Below are 17724 nucleotides of genomic sequence, written 5' to 3' on the forward strand. Positions count from 1 at the left end.
TATCGGTCCTACCGAGTTGCACTTCGGTCCCACCAAAAATCACTAATGGTCACTAGGTTTACTAAATCAGTCCGACCGAGTCTGTTGAATCGGTCCCACCGAGTTTGGTAAATTGTGTGTAATGGTTAGATTTTGTGTGGAGGCTATATATACCCCTCCACCTCCTCTTCATTCGTAGAGAGAGCCATCAGACTAAACCTACACTTCTAGCATCCTATTTCTGAGAGAGAACTACCTACTCATGTGTTGAGGCCAAGATATTCCATTCCTACCATATGAATCTTGATCTCTAGCCTTTCCCAAGTTGCTTTCCACTCAAATCTTCTTTCCACCAGATCCAAATCCTATGAGAGAGAGTTGAGTGTTGGGGAGACTATCATTTGAAGCACAAGAGCAAGGAGTTCATCATCAATGCACCATTTGTTACTTCTTGGAGAGTGGTGTCTCCTAGATTGGCTAGGTGTCACTTGGGAGCCTCCGACAAGATTGTGGAGTTGAACCAAGGAGTTTGTAAGGGCAAGGAGATCGCCTACTTCGTGAAGATCTACCGCTAGTGAGGCAAGTCCTTCATGGGCGATGGCCATGGTGGGATAGACAAGGTTGCTTCTTCGTGGACCCTTCGTGGGTGGAGCCCTCCATGGACTCGTGCAACCGTTACCCTTCGTGGGTTGAAGTCTCCATCAACATGGATGTACGATAGCACCACCTATCAGAACCACGCAAAAAACCTCCATGTCTCCAATTGCGTTTGAATCCTCCAAAACCCTTCCCTTTACATTCTTGCAAGTTTCATGCTTTACTTTCCGCTGCTCATATACTCTTTGCATGCTTGCTTGCTATGTGTTGTGAATGTTAAACTTGTGCCTAAACTCCACTTAAACTTAAAAGGGCTAAAAACTGCTACTTTTGTACTTAGTGTCTAATCACCCCCCCTCTAGACACCTCTTCTCAAGGTCCTACAGTAACTTAATGGAAAAACGCCCATATATAAGACCCGCTTGAAGGCTAACTCAAAATTTCTCCCCCTTTGTCATCGAATGACCAAAAGGGGTGAAAACTGAGGACTAATGCCCCTGAAGAATATCATCATGATGTCGATGGAGGAGCGCCAGCATTGTTGGGGTCGTCCGTTGAGGTAGGGCCTACCGCAGTGTCGTTCAAGTCTTCAGCATCATCCATCTCGCGTGATGAAGAAAATGAACTTGTGACCAGCTAAGGAACTTTGACCTTCTTGAATTTCTTTGAAGGTGGCTGAGACCAGTCAAAGTCCTGTTGAAATCCCATCTGCTTGAGGTCTTCATCACCGTAGAGGTGAGACAATATGGGCCAAGTGCGATCGAAGATTTCATGCGCATATTAGTGATTTTTCTTCATAGTGTTTTGCATGACAGTCATATTCTGAAGAATTGAGCGAAATTAACGCTTGACCCACTTGTGATTACGATCGACCTTCTGATGAAGGCTTAGAAGGAGCTCACAATCAGTCATCGCTTGTGGAACAGTGGCTTGAGGAGTTGGCTTTGAAGCTTTGGCAGCAGAGTCTTGAGTGGTAGAGTCATCATTGGTGGAGTAAGAAGCAGCTTTGCGAAACTGACCATCCAATGGACGAGTGCCTTCATCAATAGCAGCTTTGCCTTTTTCATCAACTGAAGAAATGGTCCATTTGAGGACTTCAATGGGAGGCAAGAAGCTGAGGTGATTCTGACAATCTGCCTGGTAGTGAATTGAAGACCTGGTTCTGATGAACTTCATTATCCAGGGAGTATAAGGCTTCAACTCAAATGGTGATAGTGCAACATTCGCCAAAGTCCTCATGAAGAAATCATGGTAGTTAATGGTAATACCATGTATCATGTTGAACAACAGATTCTTCATGATGCCAACAACCTCTTCTTCTTCAGATTTGTGGCCTTTAATCGGACTGAGGGTTTTGGTCAGAATGTGGTAGATTGTCCTTGGCACATAAAGCAAATCCTTCACTAGGAAGGTGGTTCCCAGGGCTTGGCCTGCCTTCAAAGGCATCATATGATTTGGAAGCTTAGGTTCTTCATACATAAGCCTTGCGCCTTCAGACGGAGGACTAACTGGAATGGCATGAAGTAATTCAGAAGTCGGGGCTTTGTAGTGCGTGTTCTTAGTCATCCAGTCAAGCACCCATGAGTTGACATCAGCCACATTTCCAGTGAGGTGCAGTGTGGCATAGAATTGAAGAATTAGCTCTTCATTTGAATCAAAGATGTCAGCACAGAAGTTCAGAAGCCTAGCTTCGTGAAGAACATTTAAGATCGGTTGCAAGCAAGGAATGGACTCCATCAACATGAGGAATTTGACGGTGCTCAAATACCTTATCCTTTTCAAACAGGAGTGAAGAATAGAAGTTCATCTGGCTTGTAGTCCATAACTGCTTGCGTCGAAGTCTTGCTGAGTCATATGGATTGAAATCCGTGAAAAAATGGTGCTCAGCGAAGAAATCATCTGCCTTGAACTTTGGCCTTTTAGCATGAGGGTTTAGCTGCTTGTGTTAAAGATTAACAGTTGATGGTTTCACACCTCTTGCTTCAAAATTTCTGGAGCTGCTGACTGAGGAATTGAAGGTTCAGGTTCTTCAGCAGCGTGTTGAGTCTCTATTTCTTCAGCTGTAGTAGCTGGAACTTCTTCAGGAATTGAAAGAAGTGAAGTTTAATGTCCTTTAGATCCCGTTTGAATTTCTTTAGTTTGAACAGGGGACTGGGGAATTTGATGCAGAGGTGTGATCAACGGTGAATTGGGGTGACGCCTTTCCCAATAGTCATCATTCAGCACAGGAGTTGTAGAACCAACGTCCACATCTTCTTGTTCCATTTCTTCAACGCCCGCCTCTTCAGCTATGAACTGAGGCATAGGCGATGATATCAGTGGTGTGGAGATGACATCATCCACTTCAATTTCTTCATCCAACTGCTCTGAAGAAGCAACAGAAGGATTTTCCTCATCAACGTCATCTGAAATGACATAGTCTTCACCATATGGGACAATTTCCTTTGATGGCACAACATAGATTGGACCGACATCAATTGGGCTAGTGAAGGAATTTGTCAAAGTCCTTACTTCTTGGGAGCCGAAGACTCTACAGTCGTTGATGCTTTCCTCTTCTTCACAGATGCCTTTTCCGTGGCTTTGGTTTTCTTCACTTCTCATGCAGAAGGAAGGTTGATATTCTTCATCTTTGATGACTTTGCAGGAGGAGCAAATGAAGTTGGCTAAGTGTCTTCAGGCACGACTGATGCAGTCGCTCTGGCATTCTCAGGTTCTTCACACACAACAGATGCTTCAGCTGGCCTGGATTGTTCTTCAGGCGCAACGTTGGTGGTTACCCTGGCATTTTCTTCAGGAGCTGGAATTTCTTCAGCAGCCCTGGTACTCTCAGTGTCATCAGCAGCCTGATTTTCATCAGCTGTGCTTGCATTTTCTTCAGTAGGCTGAGCAGATGCTTCAGCCCGAGGAATTTCTTGTTGCGATGGAGCTGCAACATTGGGTTTGAGGTTCTTGGCCAGTTTGACAAGTCTGACTTTGGCACCTAGCTAGTTTGCATAATAGGTGTCAAATTCATCACTGAGGCCTTTGATCTCCTTTTGCAAAGATACAAGTTCTTTAGGAGACATGTTCAAAACATTTTTCTTCAGAAATCGCTCCTTCTTGTACTGAGTTTTCTTGACACATCTTGATAGAGGCAAAGGTGTCCTGTCTTTCGATGAGATGATGGATTTCGCTTTGGTGGAAGTCGACTTTGACGATCCGACTATGAACGTGCGAGGACGTCGTGCCTTAGCAATCGCTAAACCAACTCCGAGAGGTTATTGACCACGCCAGAGCACGATCAACCTGACCACGAGGGTCTGTTTCCTGCGAGCAAACAAAGAACAAGCAAGAAACTGAGATTGCAATCTGGATATTGCGAATATAAGATGAAAGCTTTATTGATCAAGGTGGGGTTCTGTGACGCCTTTGTCTGGTCGTTGAACACAAACGAAGTACGCGAAGTTGCAGCTATGGCGAACTTTTAATCTAAACAAAACCCAAAGTCTAAACGGTGCCCTAAGGGCTGTATATATGGAGGAAGAGAGGGGGAATTTCGTGGCCCTTGGTGGAGGGGTCCGAAATCAACCCTATCTCTTGTTTCCCCACACATACGGACTCAAAAAATAGCCTATACTAATGTATTTCGAAATTACATGGGCCTGGCCCAATAAAAAGGTGACGCAGCACCTATAATAGCCTCTGGACGAAATTTATGAAGTGGCATCTTGTATATTTTGTCCAAGGCTTCATGCACTCGTTATGGTGGCTTCAAAGACCTGAAATCATCACTCATAACTCCGTTCTTGTTCCCCTTGCGCATGCTATCATCTCCATGCTTTCTCTTGCTCCAATCTTCATCCTTCTCCAAGCTAGGCCCTTCATTTGTAAGCAAAACAAATGTATCCAATTTAGGCAGCATCATATTCTCATGAACATTAGAATCATTACCAAGAAACGAAAGTACCTGGTAATTTAGTTGGCGTGCGCGAGCTCTAGTAATTGGTCCAGTATGTATAGCAGCAGGGGCTGTGGGTGTAACAATGGTATTGATGTCCTCATCATTGCCTACCCTTTTAAAATTTCCATTTTTCTTCATTGATGAATTCCGTCAACATATGACTTTGGCCAGGAGTGAGGTTTAGGTCAGACAGAGGAGTATTTGGATCCTTGTGCCAGAGGTCAATGAAGTCTAGGATCTTCTTCGGATCTAGCATGAGAGGCACATAATTGCCTTTGGCTCTAGCGGCCCTTTCTTGTCTGTTCCTGATGATTTCAGCAAGTTCTTCATCATCAGCTTCATCGTCATCAGACGAAACTTGAAAAGCAACTTGCTTCTTATGACGGTTCTGGACATATTTCATTTGATCGACTTGGAGTCCTCTACAACAAGCAGTGGAGGTTCTCGACATATTTCATTTGATCCGACGGTTGCTTGTATGAGCGATTGTGCGAAGAATTTTCATCATGGGTCTCCAACAATAACCCAAGTAGTATGTTCTTTGTCGAAGTATCTGCAGTAGTGCACAAAATGCCTTCTCCTTTTCACTTGTTGCTGAAGATATCTGGTTTCAACATGTTTGCCAGTGAAATCATGGCTAAGTGTTCTGCCATTGACATGGCGCGCTACAACTTCTCACAAGCTCATCCATCTGATTTTATAATTGTTGCTTTATACAACTGGCGTCTGAGTTCAGTCGCCTGATTGTTTGGATGATCGCTTGGGTGCCACGGTTCATTGACTTTGGGCCCTTATCTCTTGAGAATCAATCCAGACAAAAGATTTCTACGACAGCGACACCATTGAGACTTCACGTGCTATGTGATCTAAGTGTTCGGTGTTCAGTTGAGAGCAATATATGCATGGCACTAATGTGCGGCAAGTGGCCTTTAGTGAACGAAGAAATGTCATGGCTCAAAGTCATCATCATCAACCAAGCTCACATGGTTGTCTTCCTCGATAAGCCTTCACTTCTTCAACTGACGTCAAGTTCACGTCGACCATGGGATCCCGGTGACGCTATACAACATCGACTTGTGGGCAAGTAGAATCTTATGGGTTCATGGAGGAGAGAGGGGAAGAAGACGAGCAATACAAGAACAGAAGAGAGGATACACACACCTCGCCAGCCAAAGGCCAAAGCCTATCCATTCAACCCAGCCATTTTGTGGTCCTTCCTAGCCATTTTTATATTGCCTAATCCTACTACCATCTGATTTGGGCCTCTTGCGATGATGATGGCCCACCGAGTGAGGGTAAGTCCTTAGATAGCTTCCAGTTCCTCCACAAATAGTTTGTAACCTTTGAATGATTGTTAGTTGAGCCAATACAGTACTAGGTTATTAACATCCAGACCCATGGGTAGGGGCGTGGGTCTAGGACGGACCCGATAGAGTGATCGGGCATGGGTCTGGTAGAGGTCGACCCGGCCAAACCCGAGCCGATTGCCGGCTTGAGTTGTGTTCATGCTGAAGATGTTTTTGATGTTGCAAACTTATTTAAAAGAAATGTTTCAAGTAGAGAGACGGGTTTCTCCTCTAAAGATTGGACGGCTCGGGATCACGTTAATCCAAAAATAATAATTCGCAACTTGTCCAAAGTAAGTGGGTAATGGACTCCTTATAAAAAATCCTTGGCAGCCGACCGCGACGTGTCACTGTCAGCGGGCCAATTACGTGGCCGCTTCGACGAGGGCCCCACCGGTCATCAAGACCAAACCGGCTTAACCCAACCGCAGTCCATTGACCTCCCCGGCCACCGCACTGGTGCACACCCCACCCTCGCAATCCCGTCCTTCCAAACCGCTTTCCCCCGAACGCCGGGCGGCTGAACGCGTCCCCATCCCTTCATGGACGCCGCGAGCCGCACCTGGCCGCCGCCCAACCCCTCGCCGGCGCCCTTCTCCTCCCGGCTGCGCGTGTCCTCCGACCCCCAACGCCGGCGCCGGCGCCGCCACTCCAAGAAGCCCAAGCCGGAGCCGCCGGCTCCCCCGCCCAAGAACGCCCCCGTCTGCTCCGGCGCAGACTTCGAGTCCCTCCCGCCGGAGCTCCTCCACCGGGCGCTGTCCGCGGTCGGCGCCGCCGACGTCTCGGCCGCCAGCCGTGCGTGCCGCTCGTGGCGAGACGCGCTGCAGCCGCTCCGCGAGGCGGCGGCGCTGCACGCGCACGGGCGCCGCCTCAAGCACGGCTCAGCCGTTCCCGCCGGACTCGACGGTGAGGGGCGCAAGGCGGCGAGACAGAGCGCGCTGGGTCTTTTCAAGCGGGCGGCGAGGCTGGGGTCCGCGGCTGCGATGGTGGACGCCGGGCTGATGTGCTGGGAAGAGGGACAACGGGAGGAGGCGGTGGGGTACTACCAGGCGGCGTCGGAGCTGGGACACCCTGTCGGCATGTGCAATCTCGGAGTGTCCTACCTCGAAGGTATCTTAGATTTGGCCTATATTTCCTTTCTTGGAGGGTTGTTCGAGCGGGTAGCAAAATGGTTAGTACAATCTTATTAGGACGAATTTGTCTGGTCCCATACTATCCTAGATTGGCAGGCGTGATTAGATTTGTTTACCGCGCAGTCCGAGACGATGGGGAATTATTGATTGTTCTGGCTCTGGCGTTTGCTTCTGCTGGGTCTTTTAGGTAAACTCTGGGGCTCTGCTCCAGGTTGATCATAAACTCCATAGTAATGACGTGATCAACGCAATGAATGGCGGTGGCAATTTCTCAGGACCGGCGGCTGCAATCTTTGATAACTGCTACCATATGTCTCGGGATCTTATTCAGGTCCATTTCGAGCACTGTCATAGGGAAGGAAATGCCGTGGCGCATGAGTTGGCTAGAATGGCTAGGTTTTCTTCTCTTAGTACTTGGTTTCATGATGCCCCTAGTGCCTATTACTCCCTCCGTTTCTAAATATTTGTCTTTTTAGAGATTTCAAATGTCCACATACGGATGTATATAGACATATTTTAAAGTGTAGATTCACTCATTTTGCTCCGTATGTAGTCATTTGTTGAAATCTCTAGAAAGACAAATATTTAGGAACGGAGGGAGTATTACCCATTTGCTTGTATTTGATGCTACTGTGATCACTAGTTAATAAAAGGAGTTTGAGTGTTAAAAAGAACTCTGGGGTTCTGCTGGCCTTTTAAGTAAAGTCTCGGGTTCTTTCAGTCTGATTATAACCTCTAAAGAGTGATAAATACCTAACTCGCAGAGGAGATACCTTTTATGTATTTTACCAACTTGTTTTCAATCAAACTCTTCATCTCGGAGCATTAGAAATTCAGAACTGACAATGTTGCCAAATCTCTTTACACTACAGCTGATCCACCCCAGGCCGAGGAAGCTGTTAGATGGTTTTATCCAGCTGCATCCGCAGGCAATGTTCGTGCCCAGTACAACCTAGCCCTCTGCTTGCAGAATGGAAAAGGAATCAAGCGTAATCAACGGGAAGCTGTAAGATACCAGCTCTGTGTTACACAGCTGTGATTTTCAAAAAAAATTCCCAAATCAAAGTAATTAGTTACTCCTGATGCTTACAAGTGGAACCAGTTTCATTGTTTTGATATCTAGTTTCTGTGGGATTTATTGGTAGCGCATCTTATGTGAACTAATTCTGCATTAGACAGTGTCTAGGTGTTCTTATTTTAGCTCAATGGGGATTTTGAGCTGATTTGTTGCTTTCATGCTTTGAGTTGTTGAATTTCGCTTAGAGAACGGATTCATTGATCTTGACACCCTACCAAGGTTTTCAGGATTATATCACCCGGATCCATCATAATACATGAACTGGTCGATACAAGATTACCGTCTGTAGCAATTGTGTTAAGGTTCTTACCTTTACATTTCAAACTGACAGAAACTTGTAAATGCAGGCAAAGTGGTACTTACGAGCTGCAGAAGGAGGGAATGTACGAGCCATGTATAATGTTTCCTTGTGTTACGGCTTTGGTGAAGGGTTTACACAGGATCCGGTGCGTGCAAAGAAGTGGCTGCAACTAGCTGCTGATTGTGGTCACAGAAAGGCTCTTTATGAGTCTGGTATTAAACTCTGTGCGGTATGTCATCCTTTTTCCTTTTATTCCTGGGGAATGCATGTATTTTCATTTTGGAATGGTTTTCTTGTGAAGAAATGATGTGTTCATTGTATGTACTTATTTTTTCCTACCATCCTGCATTGTGTGCCACTACATCTAATCATCTATCAATGCATAATCGTTGCCCACGGTGTGATGCTTCGTTGTTTTAGTTTAGAAGTCCTCAGGCTGCATACAATTGTAGGGGCAAGGAGCAGCTGACTTTCTGCCTAGGACCTACACCAAACCACACCATTTTGATGTTGGTTTAGTTTGCATAGATATATTCTCACAAAAGAGACCTAGGTAGACAGAAACGAAAGCAGCAGTATATAATATCTTTGTCAAGATGGTTGGATTAGGGAAAATTGAGAACAAGCAACCATGGTACAGTGCCTGCACTGGTAGTGAAAGTCAGCATCGTATACAAGCTGGGCCATTGACACACATAATATTTGTGATATGCCAATCATTCTTATCTTTATTTCTTTCTCTGAAAAGAAAGGTCAGATGCACTGTCTGTAACATTTTAATGACTGATTCTCAAGTGTTTGAAGTCATGCATTACCTGTTGTATCTTCTTGTTACATCCTTCTAATGATGATGCCTATGTTGTTTAGGCAGGAGACAAGGTCAGGTCTCTTATGTATCTAGAGCTGGCAACACGCCTTGGAGAAAGTGCCGCCTCGCATATGAGAGATGTAATACTCGAATCACTCTCTCCTGCGATTGCCCAACGTGCTCTTTCAGATGCTGATAGATGGCGACCAAAATCTCTCTCTGCCAGAAGATGAGCAGATGGTTCCTTCCAAATACTAGCAACCCCTTTATAGAGCTGGTCATTGACTACATCATTTCCAAGGCAGGCGCTTCCCAAAGGACATCTACATTAAAATCATCTTCATGTCCTTCTCCTTGGTTTGCTCGCAAAACCTACCATTGCAGTTGTGACGGGGAAGTTGGTCAAATGGCAATGAAGGATACGAAGCAGCAGAATGCTGGATAAAACTGTATAGTACAGCTTAAAAATGGTTTGGTTCAGGTGACCTGTAGACTGAACCATTGCATCTTGGTGATCAGTAGAAACAATTGGGCGCTACTCCCTCTATAAAGAAATATAAGAGTGTTTAGATCACTACTTTAGTGATTTAAACACTTCTTTATGGAGAGAGTACTACTAGAATTGCATCGCATCTTTGTTTTGGTGATTGAAGAAATGTTGAAGATATATAGTATGCTTTCAAATGTGCTCATGTCTTGTCAGTAGAACCGCCGTGATGAAATGTTGGAGAAGCGTGCCAGTGTTGATGCCATAATGGCGTGTACCGGAAAGGGAATTTATGGCTCTCAGGCCTATGCACCCTATATGCGCTAAATTTCGTAATTGCAAGAAGTAAAAAGAATGAAACTTTTTTGGAAACAAGTGTTGTACTTATATACAAAGTTTCGCCAAGGAATGACTTCAATGTATTCTGGGCAGAAAAAAAAATCGAATGCTATGTACTCCCTCTGTCCGGAAATACTTGTCATGGAAATAGATGCATCTAGATGTATTTTAGTTCTAGATACATCCATTTTCATCTATTTTGATGACAAGTATTTCCGGACGGAGGGAGTACAAGTTCATGCTATTTGTCCTCGTTTTTTTTCCCCTGAAGTCAACACAAGTTATTTCTTGGCGAAACTTTTTACACAAGTACAATACTTGATCATATTTGTTTCCAGAAAAGATTCGACTCTTGTGTAATTACCAAATTATTTTGTGCATATAGGATGCACTGTCACCAGGGTATTTCCCGTGTACAATTGTGCTTACGTTAGCAATGCCACCTAGTTGCGTCAGTTGACTCGCGGTAATTCTGACTGAACATTGTGCTTGCAACTTGTACAGCCTAGTTCCGTTGCCTATATACAGTTGCACTTCACTATAGACTTACCTTTGCGGCGTTCCCTTTGAAGTATGAACATTGATCAGAAATTCAGAAGTCTGCGAGAAGATGTGAAACTAGTTTACGCCAGTCCAGTAAAAAATGATTGATAACATGATAATCATTGGCCCCAAAAGAAGGCATGGCAACACACATTTATTTATGCAGGCATTATGCCAGTCCAGAGATTATTAGATGCTACTTGTGCAGCTCAACATTCACAATCAATCAGTGCAGCAAACAAACATATTATTACAGAAAACGAAACAGACCACGAGATAACAACTTTTATTGCCAGTTTCTTCTTTTGAGGAGAGCTGCCAAGCTTAGAGCTTGGAAACAAGGGCCCCGTTCTGGATGGCCTTAGGCGACTCTGCTTCCTTGACATCGGCGGCATCAGAAGTGCCAGGAGGCACATCAACAGCAGGCGAGCAGTTGAAGAATCCATGTGGCTGCAAGAGAAAACAAGCGCACTTTCAGCTGAGATCGCGAAGTAATGACAGAAGGCTACGATATCCTCTCCGGAATCAAAACTAAGTATACTATAGAAGGAGGATTTTGAAAGGCTCAGACTGTGGTACCATGAGCATGAAGCCGATGTGTTCCACCGGCATGACCGGCCAATCTTCCAGCCTTGGGATGTGGGTGAGCCCAAATACATACCTATAGATGCAGAATTTCAGTTGTAACGATCATGAACTACAAACTGAAGAAACAATGCTGGATATCAGCGTGCAAGGCAAATGTGTACCAGAGAACGATGTCAGTTTCCTCCAAGGGTCTATCCTTCTTCACCCAAGTAGCTAAACCCTCGTGAAGACGTGGATTCTGGTTGGGGAACTCCCCTCCAGGAAACTTCTCATCACTCTTGTATGGTGTCACCCAAAGATTGTGCTTTAGGAACCCGGCTCTTCGAAGAAACTTTGCCTCGGGCAGAGCAAATGGCAAACAGTTTGAACCAGGCACGAGTCTGAAACCAGTTGGTTGTCCGGTACGATTTACAGCCCTCGTGTTCCTAACCTGATCAAATGCAAACAAGAAACATGGAAGGAAAAGCAGTATGATCAGCTGCCCCAAGGCTCCCAAACAAATAATAAAGTGCTTTGCTGAGAGGTGTGAACATGGTGCTGATAACATTTGACATGCTTCTTGTGCAACTGGTATGTCGTTACTGACATGACACTAAAGAAAATCAGGAGATATGCAGCTGCTTGATGACAGAAAATTCTGAAGAAACGCTTGCAGTTATGCACAATGTGATATGATCTGTTATCATGGATGATTATAATTTGATGTGTTGCCATGAATAATCGACAATGACATGATAAAAAGAAGAGAACAAACAAGCATGTACTCCCTCCGTCCTAAAATAAGTGTCTTGAACTTAGTACAAATTTGTACTAGAGCTAGTACAAAGTTGAGATACTTATTTTGAGACGGAGGGAGTACTACGTATGTGCTCTTACAATCCAATGTCGCGCAGATGAAGGGTCACAATCTCTCATTGCTTGCAACTCGGATTTCAGTATCTTTTCTTCAGCATAGAAAGCATTGTTGTGCACATTATTTGTGCCTGCACTTTCGACTTTGACATTTACTTCAACCACCTGGGATAGAAACAAGCGCGTCAAATGCACTATGCAAATATTTAAGGGTGCATTGTACAGAAGGAATACAAAGTTATTCTACAAGGCTAGTATAGTCAAAAGGCATGAAGCTAGCAATCAACTTCCATTTAGTACATGCATGCAGTGGTCCATTTCTTGAACTAGTTTCTCATGGCATTTTGATAATAAGAAAAAGCATAAAAAGGGACCCACCTGATTATGAGCTTCGTTAGGTTTGCAATCAATAGCCATGTCCATACGGGCAACAAAGAAATGCTGGTGGACAGGTGCATACAGACTAGGAGCAATAGTTGTACCATATTTCCTTGATTCCCCAGGCATCAGAGCTCCCAAACTCAGAATTCCAGTAAGTTTTACTTCAGCTTCTATCTTACCATCCTATAACCAAGGAAAAAACTAATAGTTACATTACAATAACTAAATCATACTCCCTCCGTTCCCAAATATTTGTCTTTCTAGAGATTTCAACAAGTGACTACATACGGAGCAAAATGAGTGAATCTACACTTTCAAATAAGTCTACATACATCCGTATGTTGTGTTCATTTAAAATGCCTAGAAAGACAAATATTTGGGAACGGAGGGAGTAGAACATAGATGCATCATACCATTCAATAGAAGAGCTGGATTCAAAATATGCATTTACTAAATCTCAAATAGTCTATTCGAATAGTACCTGATAAAAGTGCCAGTAAAAACCATATTCATAGTTGGCAACTGTGCAGATAAATGACACCGTGAGCCTCCTTGATCGCCTAACTTCTGCTAAACCAGTTCTCCAGTCTTGGTGTTTCCAAAGGATTCCATGGTCCTCCTCGTGCAGACACACACAGTTCTCAATTGTCTCCACATGACCGGTAAAGTTCGTGAAGTGTGCATCAAAATACTTGATGTAACCCAAGCAGTCACACCCCTATACACGCAAAAAAGATAGATAATATAGTCAGATGAAACTCAAACTGATAAAATAGAAAAAAACGCCTAGAACTGAGCAAATGACCTTCTTAAGAGAATGAGCATTTTTGCCAAGTCCATCTTCTCCAGCATCAAAAGCATTCTTGCGATAATGTGGTTCACTTGGATCTCCATAAGGAACAACCATCTCAACAAAGCTCAGCCTATGAGCTATAGGTCTACGCCCACGGCTACCATCAACATATGCAACAGAATAGATGACCAAACCCTCTTTAGGGGTGAAGCCAATACGGAAATTCCACTGCTCAACACCATTAAAAGTGTTATTAACTCTAGGTGACAAGTTTTTTAATACTGGAATGATAGGTTAAACATTAAGCAACCATGTACCTTCTGCCATTCCACAAAATAGCCATTAATACGGAAGCTTGGGCCCTCAGGCTGATTGATAATAAGAGGTTTCACATCACTTCGATCAACACCACCTCTAGTTTCTCCAGGAGTGTAGTTTCTCAAATGATCTGGTGGAGGCAGAGGAACAAACTTCCTGTCTTCAAACTCTATGACAATATTATTCTGCATATCAACAACAACATGGATCCCTTCCACAGGACGAGCATAACCATTCTCCATGGGACTATCACTCTCAGTTCGGCAAAAGATTAGAGGCCTGGCAAGTCTGCGACTGGGAGCATCAGCATCACTGTAGTAGCCAGCACACCTGACGGTTTATGTGCGAAGTTCAAATCAAATAACATGATGATGAAAGCTGAAAGATAACCCACAATGGAGAATGCGATGGAATAAAATTTCGGCACCTAGCTTACCAGGCATCTACCATGACAAGTTCCATGTCGTCCACACCTCTTTTCTTCATAGCTTCAACAAATGGAGGATAATTTTTGACAGTAGCTTCACACTCAGCATATTCCATAGCATCCTGTGATATATAATAATTAAAAAATCATAAGAAAATATTTCAAACTAAATGCTGCATAAAGGTTCAAAAGAATGTCAAAAGAGACTGTTCTGGCAGATGCGTAGGCGCAAATATTGGAGAACTAAAGAACTGTTATCTGGCAGCAACCATTAGTGGTACAATGGTTGCATATCATTGTATACTAGTATATGGAGTAACTGGTTCGCAGATTAACAATTGGAATTTCAGACAATGAAACTTAAACAAATTAAGTAGGCTTACCATTGCAGGCTGTACATCTGGAACAACTTCAGATGATATCACCTTCCCTCTGTGATGTCCACCTCTAGTAGCTGCATGCACTTCAGATAGTTCTACTATCCAAATGGTAGTCTCATTTGAATGTCTATTGTAGACAACAAGCTTGGCCCTCCTGGGAGGCAACCTGCTCGGAATGACGGCAGAGCCTTTGGTTCTAGGGAGCAGTGATGGTTGGAATGGCGGGAAAAAATAGGCATCGGCTAATGCTACAACATTCTTTTCTGGTTCCAGCAGCACAGCTTCAACAAAACGCATGCTGTCACGTTCCTATAATTTTAGAATGCTGCTTGTCAAATCATTTTTCAAGGTTGTACAGGGAGAACTGGATAGGTATCAGAAAGATTCTTGTTGACAAACCTCAGGAGATTTTCCAGCGGCTCTTACAGTTGCAACAGCCACTGCAATTTCGGCAGCAGATAATGGGTCCAAAGGGTGGAATCTTTGAGCTCTCGTCATTATGGGTATCCCTGCATTGTTTTTCACCCAGCAGAACATTAGGAATGGAATGAATAGTATGATATAGTTCAGCTAAGACATGGCATACATTTCAAACTACTATAATAGTTGATCCCTAGTGGACTCACTCAAATAACTTCCAACAAATTTTAACACATAAGGCACATACACCAATCATAGAGCAACGGATATACATGGCTCTTCAATGACATAGGTCAAGCATTCATAATAGAAAATTTGGCAGGTCAAGAGCAACATGCTCCATGTGCATATCAGGATGGCAAAAGGGGCACTTGATAGAGAAATGGCTGTTGTTGACCTCTCTCCTATAAGCAACTAAAAAACTGCACTGACATGGAGCATACTGTATGAATGCAAGTCTTATAATATTGTTCCATCCACTAACGTTCCATCTTGTAGGTTCTTAGTTAGAAAAAAATAATATAAACATAGATATGAAAATACACATCATTTTTACCAACAACGATTGTGTAGACTAAATCAGAAAACAGTGTTATCTAATTAGACAAAGCACATAATAATAGCATCAATTATGTACAGTCCTCTCACTAGATAATACAAAAATTAATGGTTGACAGCTGAAACGTAGACATTTCAAATATCAGGTTAAATTATGTCCGTTTCCAAAAAAAAAACCGTGAAGATATCTGTTCAGACAAAATGAAACAGGGTGCTTGTCAATTTCCTACACCGAAGAGATGGGCTACCAAGGTTAAATTATGTCCGTTTCCAAATGTTTTTTTCCGTGAAGATATCTGTTCAGACAAAATGAAACAGGGTGCTTGTCTTGTCAATTTCCTAAATGGAAGAGATGGGCAAGAATGATTTGTTTGATATTTAATGATCATTTTGGTTTATATTACATATTCAAATCCTGTCAGACACCACAAAAAACTACAAATCTTTGAGAGTAAGATGAACTTGAAAGACCAGCTAGAATGGGTCTCATCAGACAACTATCAAGCCTTCAACGTGTGCACACTGCAAAACGATGCAGTTGGACGGTGCAGATAAACCATGTCCCTACATGGGAGCTTAGCCGTAACTTTACCCACAAACACTGCTTTAAGAATGTCCATTGCCAACCAAGCCCGACAGATTATTGTGCATGATTAGCAGCCCCCCACAAACACTACTACAATGAGATAATATGTTCACAGGCCACTCTGCGGGCCAGGCAGATCAGATTGCCTGATCAGCTTGTCCATGGTGCCTAGAGGCGCATCCAGAAAGTGTGAATGCCAAAGTAAAAAAAACTGTGTTGGCCCCATCACTCAAATAATCAAGAAGCTTTTTGGTCCATCTATTGTCAACTAACAAGTAACATCATTATATATATATCCCTCACACTTTCCCAGCTTTCCCTATACGAAACCTCAGCATCAACCAAAAAGTGAGAGGAAAACAAAATGATCACTGCTACTAGTGATCAGAGAAAAAGTTCAAGCCCCAACAACTATCAACTATCGAGCACAAAAGCCAGAACAGTGAACAACAAAATAAAAACTAGAAATGTTTGTGACAGCACAGCCCACAGTAGGCAGCCAACAGCACGTCATGCCCCAACTATTCAATTATCACGTTACCTAAATAAGATACTGTAAACCACAAAAAAAAAATGTTGATATGGTCGATTAGTGTCACTAAAAGATCTAATAGGATGATGCTGATGAACAATGCCCCTGCTACAAAACAATGCATGGCGATCTGCATACCCCGATTGCATACAAACCAGAACTATGTGAATAATTGTATAAATCGCATTTTGGTTTTAGTTCCTGCATCTCGAATCTGGTCCTAGAACAATAATTGGCTGATCCTTCTTCATCTTTGCGCTTGCATGCAAACGGGAAGTGGAGAGCTACGCACTCTATACAGATCCCACCACTACTGGGTTGCATTCCCACAGTCGCATATGACCCCACGAGAAATCGTGATCGACACAAACACCGTCACGTGCCTTACCCAGCTTTCGCCATCCATGCGCCGCACGGCACCCATTTCCCATGACCCGATCAACTGCGCCCGCTCACACAGATCAATCATACACCCTCGTCCCTCGCAAATCAGTCGCATGATCCAACCCGATCGATAGAGAGTGAGAGGCGGAGAGAGAGAGAGAGGGAAAAAGGGAGGTGGCGATCCCCGAGTTTTCCGTATATACCTTTAGAGGAGGCCTTGGCGGTAGTGGGCTGGGCCGCGGACGCGATGTCGTCCATCACGGCGCCGCCCCCGGCAGCGGAGACGACGCGCTCACCGCCACCGCCGGCCGCGGACATGGAGACCTTCCCGGGCGCGGCGATCGCCGCCCTGGGGGCATCGCGCGCGGGGCCCCCGCAGCAGAGCGCCGCCTTTTCCTGAGCTGAGGCCATTGGAGCGGGTTCGCGAGCTGATCGTGTCCGTAGTCTCCTCCGCCGTCTCCGCCTCGCCGGATCCCACGATCTGACATACAGCACAGGCCTCCGCCTCCCCGCGCCTTCGTCCTCCCCCCGCTCCCACTCTCACTCCCCCGCGTCAGGACCTCCGCGTCTAGGGGTTCTACGGGATCGGGCCAGGGTTTCGGGCACCCGTCCTCTCCGCGAGAGAGCCGAGGATCGTGCTAGCTCACACCGGAGTGGTGGTGGTGGTGGTGGCGGTGGGGAGAGGAGCGGAGCGGAGAGAGGTTTGGGGTGTGGGCGTCGGATGTTCTGTAGAGCGAGGCGACGGGGGGATCACGTGCATTTATAAAAGGCGAGGGGAAAGGTGACCGGGCGTGCGATCTGGGTGGGTGGGCTGGCCTGGATTCAGGATACTTCCGGCTCATTCGCTCGGCTAGATGCACACGCAACCGTACCCTGACCGTGGCTTCGGCCATGGCCGTTAGGGGAAAAAATTTGTTGAAATGTTTATCACTCCACAAAAAGCACTCTCTATGT

General features: G+C 44.6%; 2 protein-coding genes across 2 annotated transcripts; one reads left to right on the forward strand and one right to left on the reverse strand.

Annotated features, from left to right (window-relative positions):
- The first annotated feature begins 6324 nt into the window (after window positions 1-6324).
- LOC119364597 (F-box protein At1g70590-like) lies at window positions 6325-9856 on the forward strand. Its single transcript, XM_037630076.1, has 4 exons — window positions 6325-6972; window positions 7868-8001; window positions 8421-8603; window positions 9242-9856. Exons 1-4 carry the CDS (start codon window positions 6405-6407, stop codon window positions 9413-9415), a joined length of 1059 nt encoding a protein of 352 aa, XP_037485973.1. The 5' UTR covers window positions 6325-6404; the 3' UTR covers window positions 9416-9856.
- An 803-nt stretch (window positions 9857-10659) lies between these two features.
- On the reverse strand, window positions 10660-17506 carry LOC119364598 (copper methylamine oxidase-like). The gene is made up of 12 exons (XM_037630077.1): window positions 16974-17506; window positions 14690-14799; window positions 14294-14599; window positions 13920-14032; window positions 13483-13813; window positions 13178-13393; window positions 12854-13090; window positions 12370-12555; window positions 12016-12156; window positions 11301-11569; window positions 11131-11212; window positions 10660-11001 (listed from the first exon to the last, which is right to left on the reverse strand). Exons 1-12 carry the CDS (start codon window positions 17179-17181, stop codon window positions 10876-10878), a joined length of 2325 nt encoding a protein of 774 aa, XP_037485974.1. The 5' UTR covers window positions 17182-17506; the 3' UTR covers window positions 10660-10875.
- Window positions 17507-17724: the final 218 nt, after the last annotated feature.

The sequence above is a fragment of the Triticum dicoccoides genome, chromosome 2B (genome assembly GCF_002162155.2).
Source record: "Triticum dicoccoides isolate Atlit2015 ecotype Zavitan chromosome 2B, WEW_v2.0, whole genome shotgun sequence".
In the NCBI taxonomy this organism is placed as follows: Eukaryota; Viridiplantae; Streptophyta; class Magnoliopsida; order Poales; family Poaceae; genus Triticum; species Triticum dicoccoides.

Coding starts and splice junctions, on each gene's coding strand:
- LOC119364598 (XM_037630077.1), bottom strand. CDS start 17,181: ATGGCCTCAGCTCAGGAAAAGGCGGCGCTCTGCTGCGGGGGCCCCGCG. Junction 13,394..13,482: donor ATTTTGTGGAATGGCAGAAG/GTACATGGTTGC, acceptor GGTGTTGAGCAG/TGGAATTTCCGTATTGGCTT. Junction 12,556..12,853: donor TTTACTGGCACTTTTATCAG/GTACTATTCGAA, acceptor CCTTGGTTATAG/GATGGTAAGATAGAAGCTGA.
- LOC119364597 (XM_037630076.1), top strand. CDS start 6,405: ATGGACGCCGCGAGCCGCACCTGGCCGCCGCCCAACCCCTCGCCGGCG. Junction 6,973..7,867: donor CGGAGTGTCCTACCTCGAAG/GTATCTTAGATT, acceptor TTTACACTACAG/CTGATCCACCCCAGGCCGAG. Junction 8,002..8,420: donor AGCGTAATCAACGGGAAGCT/GTAAGATACCAG, acceptor TTGTAAATGCAG/GCAAAGTGGTACTTACGAGC.